This window comes from Globicephala melas, chromosome 20 (assembly GCF_963455315.2).
Source record: "Globicephala melas chromosome 20, mGloMel1.2, whole genome shotgun sequence".
Taxonomy (NCBI): Eukaryota; Metazoa; Chordata; class Mammalia; order Artiodactyla; family Delphinidae; genus Globicephala; species Globicephala melas.
In genome coordinates, this window is record NC_083333.1 from 47,898,715 (window position 1) to 47,915,453 (window position 16,739).

At 56.5% G+C, this 16,739-nt stretch overlaps 1 protein-coding gene and 1 non-coding gene across 8 annotated transcripts in view; one reads left to right on the forward strand and one right to left on the reverse strand.

Moving 5' to 3' along the window:
- MYO19 (myosin XIX) overlaps positions 1-16,739 on the forward strand; it is a 42,855-nt gene that overhangs the window by 24,097 nt on the left and 2,019 nt on the right. For 6 of the 7 annotated variants that reach the window (XM_060290721.1, XM_030881846.2, XM_060290722.1 and 3 more), the window contains 16 exons: positions 517-619; positions 1,268-1,364; positions 1,503-1,579; positions 3,246-3,336; positions 3,800-3,971; positions 5,949-6,022; positions 6,709-6,830; positions 7,008-7,121; positions 7,369-7,545; positions 7,874-8,026; positions 8,982-9,089; positions 9,989-10,059; positions 11,702-11,805; positions 13,803-13,951; positions 14,074-14,203; positions 15,525-15,610. In XM_060290721.1, coding sequence (XP_060146704.1) covers positions 517-619; positions 1,268-1,364; positions 1,503-1,579; positions 3,246-3,336; positions 3,800-3,971; positions 5,949-6,022; positions 6,709-6,830; positions 7,008-7,121; positions 7,369-7,545; positions 7,874-8,026; positions 8,982-9,089; positions 9,989-10,059; positions 11,702-11,805; positions 13,803-13,951; positions 14,074-14,203; positions 15,525-15,610 — 1,828 coding nt within the window. Of the gene's footprint in view, positions 1-516; positions 620-1,267; positions 1,365-1,502; positions 1,580-3,245; positions 3,337-3,799; positions 3,972-5,948; positions 6,023-6,708; positions 6,831-7,007; positions 7,122-7,368; positions 7,546-7,873; positions 8,027-8,981; positions 9,090-9,988; positions 10,060-11,701; positions 11,806-13,186; positions 13,282-13,802; positions 13,952-14,073; positions 14,204-15,524; positions 15,611-16,739 lie in introns of those variants that run through there. The other variant, XR_009560397.1, reaches the window with a different exon arrangement.
- Positions 16,519-16,648, reverse strand: LOC115866417 (small nucleolar RNA SNORA11). Its single transcript, XR_004044653.1, has one exon. It is a non-coding gene; the product is annotated as a small nucleolar RNA SNORA11 (small nucleolar RNA).

Here is a 16,739-nt window from a genome sequence, read left to right on the forward strand (position 1 = left end):
GCTGCTGGGGGCAGGGGAGGGTGACAGTGGCTGGGACAGTGCCCCGCCTGGGCCACCCCTGTGGGCAGAACTCAGCTCCTCCTGGCATGTTTTTATGTGTGATAAGTGAACCTGAGGGTGATCTTTGAAGCTGGAGAACTCTAACTCCTCCAGCCTGAGGGACCCTGGGGCAATGTGCCTGTGCAGCCCATGTGTTCTGACTTCTACCCTTGCTCAGAGACTTCTAGCTAAACTGCCACCTCTTGGCCACACCTCTGAGCTTGAAGCTGGGGCTCTGTTCCTGCCTCGGGATGGGGCAAAACAATGTACAGAAGCCTTGGTCCTGCCCCTGAGCTGGTTGGAGGGCAATGTCCCAGACCCCCAACCAAGGGCTTGCTGAGTGGTCCCTAGTCCTCACAACCCCCATTGCCTAAGTGGAAGAGTTGGGGGAGGTTGCAGTCTGGCACACAGTAAGTGCCCAATAAATGTCCATGGGATGAACAGGCAACTAATGGGCTCCAGCCTGCTTGTACCCAGGGCCCAGCAGATGACTGGAGCTGCAGTTCAGACCTACTTGCTAGAGAAGACTCGAGTGGCCTGTCAGGCCTCCAATGAGAGGAACTTCCACATCTTCTATCAGGTCTGTACCAGGTGGGGCCCACAGCTGCCCAGATGCAGGGCGGAGGTGGGTCTGTGCCCCTAAACCTTCCCCTCCCTGCCTTGCTTCATGCCTGCCTGTCCACCTGGTTTCAGCAATGCCACCACTTATTCCTACAAACTTTATGTAACACTTCTGCCACACACTGGGTCTTGGCTCCCAGGATGGTTTTGGCATGGGAACGTGCTTGCCTTCTCTGTCAGATCAGAAGGTCCTTGAGGCTGGGACTGTCTCCGCAATGGAAACTCTCACTCTCGGAGGGTTGTCCTCGAACGGCAACTGGGAACAAGGACCTCCCTAGACTCTGCCTCCTCCATCAGACTGGGGGACCCCCAAGGCATGGGTAGTACGTCTCCCTGCTCTCAGATTGGGACTGGGGGCTCCCCAGGTGGAGTTTTGCTTTCTTCATCAGACTGCAGACCCCCTCAGTGAGTTTTTTTGCATCGGGTGGAGACGCCCAGAACTGTTCGCTGCTGCTTTTGCCCCCCTGCCTGCCCTGGGCTCTCTACGGGAACCTCTCAGCCTTGTGACATTGCTGCCGTTTCTCACTGCTCTCATCCCAACCCCAGGCTTATGCGGGCCTAGGCTTCCCCAGCACCCCCAGCTCAGCCCCCGTCCCCATCCCCACAGATCTGCAAAGGAGCCAGTGCAGACGAGAGGCTCCAGTGGCACCTCCCTGAGGGAGCCGCCTTCTCCTGGCTGCCCAACCCAGAGAGGACCTTGGAAGGTAGGGGGAGCCTTACCCAGCACCCTGGGCTGGCCCGGCAGCACCCACCCATCCCGACAGGGCCTGCCTCCCTCACCCCTCGCTGCCCCTGCTGACCTCTGGTCCTGACTCTGGGCTGTGACTTGGATTCCTTTTCAGAGGATTGTTTCGAGGTGACCAGGGAGGCCATGCTTCATTTGGGCATCGATGCCCCCACCCAGAACAACATCTTTCAGGTCAGAGGAAAAGCCACACCACTGACATGTGGCAGCGGTGATGGGCAGCCCCTTTCATAGGGCCCTTCTCTCAACGTGTGAGACTCTTTTCCTGAGGATCTAAGATGTTAGGCCCTACTGCACAATCTCCAAGGAGTCGCCCGCCTCTCTGTGAGGCTGAGCCTGGAGACCGAGGGTCAGGGTGGACGGGGGCAGAGAGGACAGTGGCAGGGCACATAGTGCTATAGAACAGGCCAGCACAGTGACCCACGGAGGTCAAAGGGCAAAGTGCCTGGGTCAGTTATTGCTCCATTAATCAGAATAGAGAAACGATGCTGCCATGTGGTTGTCTAGTGTGTTAAAAGTTTTGAAATCATGTTCACACCTCTTAGCTCGCTTGGTTTTTTTCAACAGCCCCATGGGTATGGAGATTATTCCCATTTAATGCTTGAGAAAACTAGAGACCTGCCCACGGCCAGACAGCACTGAGTGCTGCAGATAGAGTTTGTACTGGACGTAGTAATTCCGACTTCCCACCCTCTTCCTCTTCCTCCTGGGACACAGTGCTCACCCAGAGGAACTGGGCCCCGCGCATCCCCACTGGTGGTCTCCCTTCTCCCATCTTTCTCCTCACTCCTGCGGAGCGGCGGGAGGGGATCTGTAGGATTGGCTGGCAGCAGAGACAGGGATGCCGCACCAGGGAGACGGCAGTGCAGTGGAAGGAGACCTCCACCTCCACAAGGGGGCTGCTCAGGCTGTAGGGGGAGATCGCAACCAGTATGGGTACTGCCAGCCAAGAGCTTGGCCAGAGGGACAGCGCATAGGACAAGTTGACAACAATAGGAGTCTGGACAGGAGTGCTGTCTTGAGGGTGGCATGACCTTGTGTCCCAGCCACACTGCCCATCAGCACAGTAGTTTTCTCCTGAGGTGGGTTGTGGCCTGAAAGCCAGTAGCATGTGGGCACACCCTTTCTGGGACCAGACAGGGATGGTAGGAGAGGCCCTGCTCTACCGATACCAGGTCCAAAGGTTTCCAAGTTGCTGGACCCAGGGGTCCCCTTTCTACAGCCCCTGGGGCCTCATCCATGTGGGTCATTGAGTGCGAAGGCAAGGGAGCACCCACTGGACAGAGACCAAGATCACAGATCCTGCCCTAGGCTGGGCTGTCAGAAGTCCAACAGTGCTGAGAAAGAGCCAGAAGGAGCCAGAGCCAAGCCCCCAGCAGCCACACAGAGGTGGGGCCGGTCCACGAGGAACAGGAGTGGCCTTCCCGCACGGTCTGCCCCTGGAGTCGGGGGGCAGGGGCGCAGACTGTGGGTGACGTGGCGGCCCCGGTGGCTGCCCCGGGAGGGGTCTGAAGTTGAATTGCCTGGGTTCTCATCCTGCCTTTCTCCTTTACCAAGTGTGTGGCCTCGGGCTTGTGATTTAACCTCTCCCCATCTCATCTATTATCATGGGCACCACCATAGCACATGCCTCATTGGTTGTTGAAACGATTACAGGAAATGATGCATGTAACTTGCGTAGAACTGGGTCTGGCTGAGTCATGGAGTAAGGGGGCAGTAATTGAGAGCTGTTATTATTCTGTTATCATAATTCTCATATTCAGCAGGAGAGAGACCCTTCCCAGGCTGGGCTCCAGCCCTTGAGAAGGGGCCCACTTCGTGTCCTCTCCTGCCCCCTCAGGCCCTAGCTGGACTGCTGCACCTCGGCAACACCCGGTTTGCTGACTCCGGGAACGAAGCCCAGCCCTGCCCACTGATGGATGACGCTAAGTGTGAGTGCAAGCATGGGGGCCCTGCACCTCAGGCTTTGGTCAGACACCCAGGGAGCAAGGCAGGCCCTGCCGGAAAAGAGGCAATATTTGGTGGGATCGGGTGGGAGGGAGGCCAGAAGGTGAAATTTGGAATCAGTGCCCTTGAAGCCATAAGCTATAGGGCTCTGCCCTGGAGAAGTTACTCCTCACCCCATCTCTGCTGCAGCAGATAGCATCACCCACATCTTACAGATGAGAAAACGGGAGTTGCAGGGTTTATAAGGTGGTTTATCCCACTCATGGCCGTGTGGACTCGCACACAGAAGCCCTGGGTTCAAGTCCTGCCTCTGCCTTGGCCAAGCCTCCTCACCCACCTGCACCTGGGTTCACTCTGCCCCATTGGGTGGGTCGTGGTTCCACTGTGATGACTTCACGGGGCCTTGTGCAGAGGGATGTTTGGATGGAGGGTGTTTGTGCCTCCCAGGCTCTGTCAGGACATCGGCCTCACTGCTGCGGCTCCCAGAAGACCCTCTGCTGGAGACACTGCGGATTCGAACCATCAGGGCAGGCAGGCAGCAGCAGGTGTTCCAGAAGCCCTGCTCCCGGGCCGAGTGTGACACCCGCAGAGACTGTCTGGCCAAACTGGTCTACGCACGGTGAGTGCTCTGGGCCCTGCCCTCCTCCCAGGCCCCCCCATCTGGAGTTGGAACAGACCCCTTAGGCAGTACGGCTGGGCCCAGGGTGAGGGCTGCCAGATAAAGCAGCCGGGTTCCCTGCCCTTCTCCCCAGACCCTCGGGGCAGGAGGGAGTGGCTCCTGGGCTTTCCCCGAGCAAGGCCCTTGGCTTGTTTCCGGACTACTCTACGTGGAGAAGTTGCCACCTGGCCTAGATTCAGCATGTTATTAAAGTACAGGAGCCTGGCTTGACCTTGGTGATAGGTGAGGAAGGCCTGCCTGCTCTGCTGGCAAGGCCAGCCCCAGAGGTGATGTGGGTCCCTCCCAGGTCCAGGTGCAGACCCATGGGTGAATAGGCTCCTCTGTCTCTGTGTGCCCTTGTACTCTTGGTAGTCACCTGGGGAATTTGATAGATGGTGGTAGAGCCAGAAGCTTTGCCCACAGTCTTGAGCAACACTGTGCGGCAAGTGGAGCCCAGAACAGGGGGAAGGCGGGGGTCCTGTCCTTTTCCTGTTGGTTCTGTGGGCATCTCTACCCTTTGGCCATGTGGTTAAGGAGTGATTTGTTACTCTGGGTTCTGAGACCCTTTGGGGTGCCATTGAGGGTGTCTGGGGGCCCAGGCTCCTCTGAAATTATGGGACAGAACACGTGTGTGTGTGTGTGTGTGTGTGTGGGCGCGCACACGTGCATGTGCTTATAGGAACTTGGGTACCTGTGGAGAGGGTCCCCCTGGTTTCACGAACTTCTCTAGAGCTAAGAGCCTGAGAAGCTCTGCTAAGGGGATAAGATCCTCTGAGTGAAAATGGCCCAGGGCAGCTGGGCCCAGACTGAACCCGGTTCAGCAAGGTACTCTGTTCTCACTCCCTAGAAGCGAATTTCAGGTCAGAATTTGAGGCCAAAGATTTTTAAAGCTTTTGTGTCAAATCACTGCAAGATGAGCAGGTAAAGTGTGATGATCACAGACACAGTGGGTCTCTAATCATGGATCATTTCACACGCAGCAAACAGGTAATCGTATCACTAGCTCACTCATTTTTAGTACCTCAAATGGGTATTTGAAGCCCTTGTTGCAAAAATAGGAATCATTTACTGAATTGAAAAAAAGTTGCAGAGCAATTACTTAAATGAATGGTAAGGAAGAAACCCTTATATAGTATCATATGTGTCACCATGTTGTACAGCAACCATCCCGTCATCTCAGGGGCGACGGTTCCAGAGTGCAGGTTGCCATTGTCCACCTCGGGTGACTCGGGCGCTGGCCTCCGCAGGCCGAGGTTTGCAGGGGAGTCCAGTGAACTCAGTTCTTCACAATCCCACCCAGAACTGCCTGTTAGCCCCTTCTCATCGAGATGCAGCTGGGTGTCGGGCCAGGGGACTGAGGCAGACCCACTCCCTGTCTAGCCCCAGAGGCTATACCGGACCTCAGTGGTATCACAGGTTCAGTTCCAGACCACCACAATAAAGTGAGTCACACGAATTTCTTGGCTTCGTGGTGCATAGCAATGTTATGTTTACACCATACTGTAGACTATTAAGTGCGCAATAGCTTTATGTCCAAAAGAACAATGTGCATGACTTAATTTTAAAATAACGCTGTTGGGAAAATGGCGCTGTTAGACTTGCTCGACGCAGGGTTGCCACAGACCTTCAATTTGTAAAACACGCAATAAAGCAAAGCACAATAAAAAGGGACGTGCCTGCAGTTGGTCCCGTGCTCAGTCTTGCTCGTGGACAGGCCAGGTCTTCGTGTGCCCAGGAACGTGCGTGACCACAGCCTGCATGTGTAGTAGGTCAAGACAGGATGGGCAGGACACGAGAGTGTTTAGCCCTTGACCTGTCAGGCTCAGAAGACAGGCCCTCCAAGGTGTGGCACCCAGGCTGGAGGGACAGTCTTGCCACCCCTCAGGCTCAGCCTGACGCCTCTCACCAGAGCCCACTCCCCCCGCCCCACCCCAACAGGCTGTTTGACTGGCTGGTATCGGTGATCAACAGCAGCATCTGTGCGGACCCCGGCTCCTGGACCACTTTCATAGGTAGCAGGGGATCACCCTCCTTCAGAAAAAGGACAGGAGGGCCCGGCACAGAGAGCAGAGCCCTGGGTCTACTGCGGGACTCCGGGCAGCTCCTTTCCCTCCTCTGCACCCATCTCCTCACCCTCCACCAGTGTGTGGGCGAGGTCTCTGCTCTCTGGTGCCCGCATCTGACCGTCCCTAGCCCTCCAGGCAGGCTCAGCTGGCGGCCGGGCCACGAGGGCCCCTCCTCTCCCCGGAGACCCAGCTCCGGTCTCAGGAGAGTAGTGGGGGACGGTGAAGGAGCTAGATTAGAAGGGACATGGGGGACATGGTAACGTCATTGGAACCTGCTAGGGGAGGAAGTAAAGCTCAGAAGCGTCGGTGAAGTTTGCTCACAGAATGGAATTCTAGGCACCAACTGAGCGCGTGAGACTCAGGCCGTCCAAACCGGGTTGGACACACAGCGTTCCCCAGGACCTGGTTCCCTGACACCTCATTGGGCCTCTTCCTGTTCTGAGCTCTGAGGGGACAGGAGGCTGCCCTGGGAACCACGCTGGGGTGGGAGGTGCTCTGCTCACCGCTGGGTACCGTGCTCACCCCACCTCAGCTCTGGGCTGCCAAGCATGAGGCTTTACCCTGGGCTCCTGTCGTCCCGCGGGCCCCGCCGCCTCCTGCACTGGCCCCACGGGGTCTCCCCTTCCTGCCAGGCCTGCTGGACGTGTACGGGTTTGAGTCGTTCCCCACCAACAGTCTGGAACAGCTGTGCATCAACTACGCCAACGAGAAGCTGCAGCAGCACTTCGTGGCTCACTACCTCAGGGCCCAGCAGGTGAGGGGTGGGGTGGTCCTGCGTTCTCTCTTTCTCCCTGGCCCCCAGCGCCATCCCTGGATCTGACCAGGCGTCTTCGGTTCCTCCTTTCACACCGCTCTGGAACGGGCTGTGGTGCTGAGGCCAGCCGTGGGATGGCCAGCTGGACCTCAGACCACAGTTGCCTTCTGCCCCCAGGAGGAGTACACAGCTGAGGGCCTGGAGTGGTCGACTGTCAGCTACCAGGACAACCAGACCTGTTTGGATCTCATCGAGGGGAGCCCCGTCAGCATCTGCTCCCTCATAAACGAGGTCGGGGGGTCAGCTAGTGTGCAGGACACCCGAGTGGGGCTTTGGGCTTCTCTGGGACCTTGAAGACCATCTGTGTGCTCTCTGTGTGCCTCTTTCTCTCCATCTGCATAATGGGTTTGCTAGCCCTATAACCCCTCCTTTTCAGGGTCACTGCGATGCTCCCATGGGTCCACGGGGTGGGGACTGTGAGGGTTGTGAGCCCCTCTCACCGTGTGGCTGCCCACCTGTCCCGTCCCGGCCCACACAGGAATGCCGCCTTAATCGGCCAAGCAGTGCAGCCCAGCTCCAGACGCGCATTGAGAGCACGCTGGCAGGCAGCCCCTGCCTGGGCCACGACAAGCTCAGCCGGGAGCCCAGCTTCATCGTGGTGCATTATGCAGGGTCTGTGCGCTACCACACCGCGGGCCTGGTGGAGAAGAACAAGGTGAGGGCTGGGCCGTTGTTGTGGCCCCTGCGTGAAACGAGATGCTGAGTCATTGCTGCATGTGTGTGGAAGCTTCCATCGTGCGTCCTCCCCTCCTGAACGTCCTCCCGAGTCCAGGGTCACCTCTTGGGCCCTCCTCTCCGAGGTCTCTGCTCATCAGGCACAACCTGCCCAGAAATGGCTGCATTTCCTGGCTTCTAGGCACCCAGTAGACCAGCTCTGAATCTCTTGGGCTCAGGCCCTGCCCTTCTTCTGGGGCCTGGGTGAGCAGGGCTGGCAGCCCGTGGGCAGCACCACGCCTGCTCTCACCCTTGTCCTTTCCCCCTAGGACCCCATCCCCCCTGAGCTGACCAGGCTCCTGCAGCAATCCCAGGACCCCCTGCTCAAAGTGCTGTTTCCTGCTGACCCTGAAGAGAAGTCCCAGGAGGAGCCCTCTGGCCAGAGCAGGGCCCCTGTGTTGACCGTGGTGTCCAAGTTCAAGGTGGGTCCGAGTGCTGATGCGACGTGCTTGGTTCACTCATCAATCTCCAGTGCTTACCAAGCACCTCCCAGGATCAGTGCTGTGTGCTGGGAGCACTGAGGAGTCAGGTAGCCGTGGTCCTGGTCCACGGAAGACAGAGACCGGAAACTGACAGAGGGACTGTGTGTGTAGTTGACGTGACAGGAAGCCTAGGGGCGCGTGGGTGGCAGTGCGGCCTTTCGCCCACTGCTGATAGGGTGATCGTGGAAGAGCAGTAGTTACCTGAACCTCTGTGACTGGCCCACTCCCAGTTCCCTAGCTTCCTGCTCAAACTCTGTCCTCGGCCAGAGCAGACGGGTCCCCTCCTGCCGTCACTCCGCCCTTGCACGTTTGGCTGCACCACCCCTCGGCTCCACCCTCGCTCCCGCCCTCCATGCCCCTTCTCTTAGTTTATTCCTCGTCCTCCTTCCAACCGCAGCCTTCTCATCACCTCCCATGGGAGGCAACCAGGGGAGCCCAGGTTTGGTTAGCCCTTTCCTGCCCAGCCTCAGACACACCACTGAGAGAGCCCAGCCCACGTCTGCAAGGCCCGTTAGGCCCCGAGCTGTGAGATGACGGCAGACGGCCATGTCGTAGCCCTGGCAAGGCTTCCAGCACACAGGACGCGCGTAGTCGCCCGAACAAATGGCAGGGGGTTCTGAGATGCTTCTCTCCTGGAAAGGTTGCTCTGGTCGGGGGCGGCTGAGACCAGATGCAGGGAGACCAACCCGGTGGGGAGGGCCACAGGTCAAGAAGGGTCCCTGGAGGCGGAGGTGAGGAGTGTGCTCTGGGCACACCCAGTGAGAGCCGCCAGGACTCATTCAGGGCGTGTGAGGATCCAGCTCTCGGGGCTGGGAGGGCTGCTTGGAGGTGTCACTAACCAGGGCCCAGCCGGTGCTCCCCCAGCAGCCTGACCCACGGTCTCTCCCCTCTGCAGGCCTCCCTGGAGCAGCTTCTGCAGGTCTTGCATAGCACCACACCCCACTACATTCGCTGCATCAAGCCCAACAGCCAGGGCCAGGCGCAGATGTTCCACCAGGAGGAGGTAATTCACAGTGGGCCAGAGCTGCTTTGTGGAGGGTCCCATTCGGCCAAGACCCTGGAGGGGTAAGGGGCAGGACGTCTGCTCCAAATGGAGTGACATTAGGGAGGGCTTGTCTCTCCAGCTCTGGCAGGACAGTCATGTACAGTTGTGTGGTCTGTGTACTGCACGGTGGCCCAGCCAACCACAGGCAGCAAGTAGGGGCTACAGTGCATCTTGCTCTCTGCTCACCAGGCCATGTGCCCTGACAAGAGACTGAGGCTGCCCAGAGGAATGGGTGTCTTTTGTGATCAGCTGAAAGTCTGTGTCACCTTACAGACCAGACACAGTGCACTCTTTCTGATGGAAGGATAGTTTCTAAAATTTGCACAAAAGCACTCTGTGGCCAGCAGCTGCCCTTTGCCCTTTGGAGGGATGTGGTAGAGATATGAGAGCTGGACGATGCTGGAGAGTGTCCCACAGTCGACTGGCAGATACGACCTTAGGGTTCATAGTCAGGATCACTGCTCTGTGGTAAAGACCTTGGTTGGGTCCCGGAAGCATCTTCACAGTATAACCTCCCCTGCCTCTTAGCTGGGACTCACTCTATTGACTGCAGAATGTAAAATAAATAAAAAAGAGAAACTGGATTGGGCTGCATTGAGAGGCAAAGACGGCAGCGGTGAGACAGCCAGGACTAGCATTGGCCTCAGTTGTACCAGAAGCCAGGCTTCAGATAAGGGGACCTGGGGTCACCAGGACCCTTTCTAACAGGGAGATTTTCTCAAGGTCCCTTGATTTCTCACTGCCCCAAAGACTGCCCATCAGGAGAGCCCGCAGATCCACACCAGCAGGGCCACAGAAAGGGTGGCATTTGGGGCCTGCTGGTCCCATGCTGCAGCCCTGTCTCCCTAACCCTGCAGGTCCTGAGCCAGCTGGAGGCCTGTGGCCTCGTGGAGACCATCCACATCAGTGCCGCCGGCTTCCCTATCCGGTGAGTGGGCCGGTCCATCCAGTGCAGGGGGCAGGGCCAATGCCAGGGTGGAGCTCAGGGCGCAGGTCAGACGAGAGCCTGACCAGCCCAGAGCAGGATGTGGAGATGAAGAGAAAGAGGCAGGTCCACAGAAGTCGGCCTGGAGCTCTAGGACTGCGCTCACTTTCTGTGGCCTGTTTTGTGGAGGCACGTTGTCTGGTGTGTATCAGTGAATAAGAAAGGTGAGTCTTGCCCTCTTGGGATGTACATCGCTGTGGAAAGGAACAAAATGTGCCATTAGGTAGACAAATGGGGAAGGGGTCAGGACTGCTCAGGGAGGGGCCCTCTGAGCAGCTCAGGCCTAGGGAAGAAAAGCCAAGGGGCCAGCCTGGGAAGACTTGGAGGAGGGGAGAGTATTCGAGACCCTGGGAACAGCAACCCCAAAGCTCCCAGGTTAGGACCTGAGAGATGCTAAAGTGACCGGAGCACACACAACACACGGGGGGAAGCAGTGAGGCTCTAGGCCACGTGAAGACTGCTGTCTTCCTGAGGGCTGTGGGAGCCGCTGGGCGTTGTAAGCAGGGCGCGCTGCGCGCTCGTTCGTGTTCCGTGGCTGCTGTGTGGAGGCTGCCCTAGGGTCAGGAGAGGAGGTAGATGAGCGGGCGGCTGTTACAGGTAGAACAGGTGTGATGGTGGCCCAGTGAAAAATGGAGAGAAGTGGGTAAAAGTGGAGTGTGGCTTGCCATAGAAATGGGACTGTGAATGGATAGACCATGGGGTACGGGGCAGGGGAGCAGTCGACTTCCAGGCTGCAGAAGCGACTTCCAGGCTTCCGTCTGAGGCAAGTGGATGAATCGGGACACAGGATGGTCTGGGAGAGAGGGCAGGCGAGAGTCCGGTTTGAAATGGAGGGGCATGTGAGGGTCTGTCCTCAGTGACTTTTAACACCGTGAGCAAGGAGATCACAGGGGGAGAGGGAGGTCTGAGGCCATTCCCTGAGGAACGCTCACGTTTAGAGAGGGTGGATGACGAGAAACCAGCAACAACTTGGAGGGGGTTGGGGTGAAGGAGGAAGCCAGGACCGTGGGTGTCCTGGAGGCTGAAAGCAAGCTCTACAAGGGAGAGGGGTCAGCTGGGCACCTGCTGCTGAGAGGCTGGTCAGAGCACTGACCCCTGGAGTTGGTGGCCACGCTGGTGCAGTTTTGGGGACAGAAGCCAGACTCAGGAGGAGGAAGTACTGATGTGTAGGGAAGCGCTGCCGTGACGGGGAGCCGAGACCCCGGGCGGCAGTGGAGTGGGCCATGGCGTCAGAGGGGAGATGTGCTGAGCCCCTGTGCACGGCAGGAGTGACCCAGGTGTCTGGGGAGAGGCTGGCGAGCCCCTTTGGGAGGGGAGAGGCTGGCGAGCCCCTTTGGGAGGGGGCAGGCTGCAGATCCCCTCCTAAAAGAGCAAGGCTCCATGTGGGTAGGACCAAGGCTGCAGGAGCAGGAGGCCCAGCATGCACTGGTCTCCACCGGCTTCCCGCCAAGGGGCCTAGTAATGCCATCCGCTCAGTGGGCACAGTCAGGGCAGCACCTCGCTGGTGGCTGAACAGGTGAAACAGTGACTCCTGGCTCACGGCCAAAGTCACTTCCTCTCTCCTTCCGCCTGCTTTGGCTTCCAGGGTCTCTCACCGGAACTTCCTGAAGCGGTATGAGTTACTGAGAAGGCTCCGTCCTGGCGCAGCCCCCAGCCCCCATGGCCCACCTCCAGATGAAGGGTGCTCAGGTGAGGCGCCCATTTGCCAGTCACTTGTTCACCCAGTTTCCTGAGCACTTACCTGGGCCATCTCAGGGTGAGGGGCTGGGGCTTCAGAGATGAATAAAACACAGCCCTGCCCTCGTGGCTCTTGGCTCAGTGGGGGAAACAAACTAAAAGAAGACAAACAATGGGGAAAGTGGAGACACAGAGTTAGGAACAGAATGCTGTGGGTGGTGCTAGAGAGGTATGAATCGGGAAGGCTTCCTGAAGGAGGTGGTGTCTGAGGCTAGATGGGATTAGCCAGGTGAGGGGCATTCCACAGGCAGGGACAGCACTGTGTGTATGAGGAGCTCCAGGCTGTTCAGTGTTGCTGGCTCATAAGGGCAAGAACAGTACTTGGTGAGGCTGGGGGACAGGCAGGCCCACTCGCAGAAGCTGGACTTTCTCCTCCAGGCAGATGGGAGGCACTTCGGGGGATGAAGGGAGTGGCGTCAGCCTCATGCTTTCTGGAGGCCACCGTGGGGCGCCCCGTGGTTGGCCAGAGGGGAGATAGGCTAGAGATTTGGGCACAGCCGGGAAATGTTGGGAAGAAATTGGCCAGACTTGGCAAGTGTGTGATTCGATGTAGAGGGAGAGGAGAGGAGAGAATTAGCCACGCCCGGCCAGTGGGGAAGAGAGGTCTGGGGAGGCTGCCAAGCCCTTCCCAGCCAGTGGAGACATCTGCAAGGTACCGGCCAGCTCCCACCTCAGGGGAAAGGCCTGGTCTGCTGGGGTTGTTGCATGTGGCGTCACTGAGGCTGTGTGAGTTGGTGAGAAGGCCTGGGCACAGGTGGAGGGAGAAGAGGCCAGGACACACACACGCACGCACACACACACACGGAGAAGAGGCCAAGGACAGGACGCGCGCACACACACACACACACACACACGGAGAAGAGGCCAAGGACAGGAGACACACACTTGCACACACACACACGGAGGGAGAAGAGGCCAAGGAGGGAGAAGAGGCCAAGGACAGGACACACACACGCGCATACACACACGGAGGGAGAAGAGGCCAAGGACAGGACACACACGCGCACACACACGGAGGGAGAAGAGGCCAAGAACAGGAGACACACACATGCACACACACAGACACGAAGGGATAAGAGGCCAAGGACAGGACACACGCGCACACACAAGGAGGGAGAAGAGGCCAAGGACAGGACATGCACACACACCACGTGGAGGGAGAAGAGGCCAAGGACACACACACACACCCGGGGCCAGCAGAGCCCAGGCACAGTACTGCTTTGTATTTCCCTCTCTTGGGCACGATCTTGTCACTTTCCTTTCATCCTTTCTCCCCGCCTCTCCCACCCCCTTTCTCCATGGTGTGCTCTTCTGTTCTGTCTCTTGCCCAAAGCCCCTGGTTGATTTTGCTGCTGTTTCTCGTCTGCGGCGTTTCCTTTGGCCGCCTCCAGAGAGGCACTGGGCAGCTAAAGGTGGTCAGACCCTCAGGTAAATCCTCCCTCTACAGGAGCTGGCCCTGCCAGGTGTGGGAGGGCAGGCAGGGGGACCCGGTGGGCCTCCATGGGACTGGGATTTGTTCCCCCTTTTCCCATCAGTGGCGGGAGGGCTCAGGGGCAGAGGGAGTGGCCCGGCTGCCCTGTTTGGCCCTCAGCATGTTTGGGGCCGTAGAAACAGATGCTGGCTAAGCAGCCTGGGAGTCCACGTGGGAGTCAAGGCACCCGGTGCCCTCTGCCACCCTGCCCAAAGGGACCCACAGGAATGGAGGCTGCAGGCCAGTCCAGGGCACAGCCTCAAGTGGGATTTGGAGATTCCTCATAACAGCCAGGGACCTGAGGGACAGTGGGAGGCCACCTCTGGCCTCCTCCCGAAAGGCAGGAGGTAGAAATGGTTAGAGGCTTCACAGCAGGAAAGAATCCTGTGGAATGTTAGGGAGACCAGGCCAGTTTCTTAAGGCCACAGAAGTGTGTAGACAATGAAGCACTTACGGGACCTCTGTCTCCATCCCCCAGAATGGTCTCCACACTCCGAGCAGGCCACGCTGCAAGCCCTCCTCCAGGACATCCTCCACACTCTGCCAGCCCTGGCTCAGGCACCAGCTGAGGCCATGCTGGCCCCAGTGCACTGTGGCAGGACCAAGGTGTTCATGACTGACTCCACGGTAAGCTGGCTTGGGATGAGGAGTGGCCAGCCACATGCTGTCCTTAGCACGACAGGGTCTGGGCCCTCCTGAGGGCAGGGGGAGGAGAGGCTGAGGACCTCAGTGGATGCCCTTTCTCCCAGCTGGAGCTTCTGGAACGTGGGCGTGCCCAGGTGCTGGAGCAGTGTGCCCGCAGCATCCAGGGTGGCTGGAGGCGACACTGGGGCCGCAAGCAGGAGAGGCAGAGGCGGGCCGCCGTGCTCATCCAGGCAGGTAGGAGAGGTGGGGCCCTGGGCTGGCAGTCATCACTCCTGGCCAGCAGGTGGGCCCAGGTACGGCCACTGTCTGCAGCTGCACACAGCCCACGTGATACCTGTTTCTTTCGAAATGCTGCTGCTAGAGTCCCCACAGACCAAAGCTGACTGTGTCCCAGCCCCAAGAGGTTAACTGCATGTCTCTGTGGTGCGCTGGGATTCGAATTCCCTGTCCAGTTCACCCAGAGCATCTCCAGTCAGTGCATACCAGGCCACACCACAACTAAGGGTGCTTTGTAGGTAGTAGAGGCTCAAAAGTTGCCTTTAATTCCCCTTTCCTAGTCCTAGATAGCTGTTTATGCCGCCTTTTTTTCCCTTTATGACAACTCTTATCACTACCTGGGCTCCCGGGCGTGTTGAGTTTAATTAAGGAGAAGGTAAAAACTGAGAAGATCTGATTAAGGAAGCAATGTATGAACCATGACACAGCAGCCTCATTCTGAAAAACAAAAATACTAGAAACAATCCAAATACCTGACAGTGGTGGAGTCATGGCTACATTATGGACGATCCTTAGCTAGCTAAGAAGTGTTTTTGAAGAATATTTTTAATTTACCGGGAAAACATTTCCAACATGATGTTCAAATCTGAATGCTGAACTACACATCAAGGTGATGCCACCTTCATAAGGTGCGTTTGTGTGTACAGGCCTGAAAAAAAGTAAGGAAATACTGTAGAACTATCTGGGTTGGTGAGATAATAGGTGACTTTTATGCATCTTTAAACTTTATAGTTTTTCAGAATCCAAATGTGTTAGTATTTAGTCGAATAGCCCATTTTCTGAATATGATTGTACCAAAAAGAATCAGAAAATGCTGAAATTTCAAAAGAAGAAAATGAAAATTGCCCCATGATCAGCTCCCCATCCAGTAGTTATTACCTTCACCAGTGCATGGGTGTATGCTGGCATCGTTTGTGGATTCATAACGCACGCAAGCAAATTCAATTAAGGGTTTCCAAAAATACAGGTGAAAGATGCAGACAATTCAGACCCCTCTTGTTCCCTGGGCATTACCTCAGACTGAGCCCGAGGTGGGAGGTGACCCCGTGGCAGCTGCCCGTTTGATGTGTAGGTATCTATCTCCAAGTCTGGGCAGTCTGAGCTGTGGTTTGCAGAGCCAGGTCTGCTTCACGTGTTGACTCAGTCCCTCACCTCATGCGGTGGCACAGGTGGCCATTCATTCAAACGTTTACAGCTGCTCTGGTGTTGCTGCAGCCTGGTTACCGAGAGCTCTGACGAACATTTACTCTTATTTCCTGTTTCTGGACAAACCCCTCAGCTGTTCGTTCCTGGTTGACTCGGAAGCACATCCAGAGGCTGCACGCAGCTGCTACGGTCATCAAACGCGCGTGGCAGGAGTGGAGAGTGAGTACTGACCCGAGAAGTCAGGGTGGGCAATGATGGACCCAGGCTGGAGTGCTGGCCCCGCCACTGCAAAGCGGGCGGCCTTGTGTCCTCATGAGTGAAGTGGACACACCGCCTACACTGCAGGACGGTTATGACATGGTAGAGTGGCACAAACAACTTTGGGAATATGCTAAAAAACATGGAACTGTATGCTTTAAAAGCATGAATCTTATGGTATTTCAATTAGATCTCAATAAGGCTATTATTTTTAATTTGTGCTTTTATTTGCCAGTATAACTACAGTAACCTGCAAACTTTTTTATTCTAAAAAGCACATTTTACATTACAGTCCAACAGACACATATATAACGTGTATACATATATAAAAGTGAAACAAAGGTTTTGCCAAAAAGTCTACCCTGAGTGTTAATTCTTTTTAAGACTTTTTTTTTTAAACTAAGGCTGAACTGCACTGACATCATAATCACCAAAGTCCCTAGTTCATCTTAGGGTTCGCTTTATGAAGTGAATAGTGTTGCACGTTCTATGGTGGGTTTGGACGATAGTATGATGACATAAAATCATTATAGTGTCATACACAGTATTTTCACTGCTCATAAAAACTTCTGTATTCTATGTATTCATCTTCCCTCCCCCGCAAACTCCTGGCAACCACTGATCTTTTTATTGTCTCCATTGTTTTGCCTTTTCCAGAATGGCATATACACGGAATCTATTTTTCTTTTTTCCTTGAAGAGAGGGGTTCAAAGTCTTTATGCCTGTAACACCACTCACGGCCCAGCCACACGTGGACCGGACAGGCTCCAGGTGGCAAACTCCCCCACTGAATACTGTAGCTTTCCTTCCAGTACTGAGGCCTGTCCCACTGGTCCTGCCCAGCAGCCACGTGCAGGTGAAGGGGGGATATGTGTTGGGTATCTGTTCATAGGAAGGCCACAAGTTTTGTGCCCCTTGTCACAATGAACCCTGATTCCTGTCGGGTGTGTTGTAAACAGACGAGCCATTTCTTCAGACTCCCTGCTCTGAGCACACCCCAAAGGCTGTTAGTTTTTTAAAGCAGCATATGTAAGGCCTCAGCACAGCTGCCTTGGCCATAAAGTTGTGCCACATCAAACCAGGTGCCCTT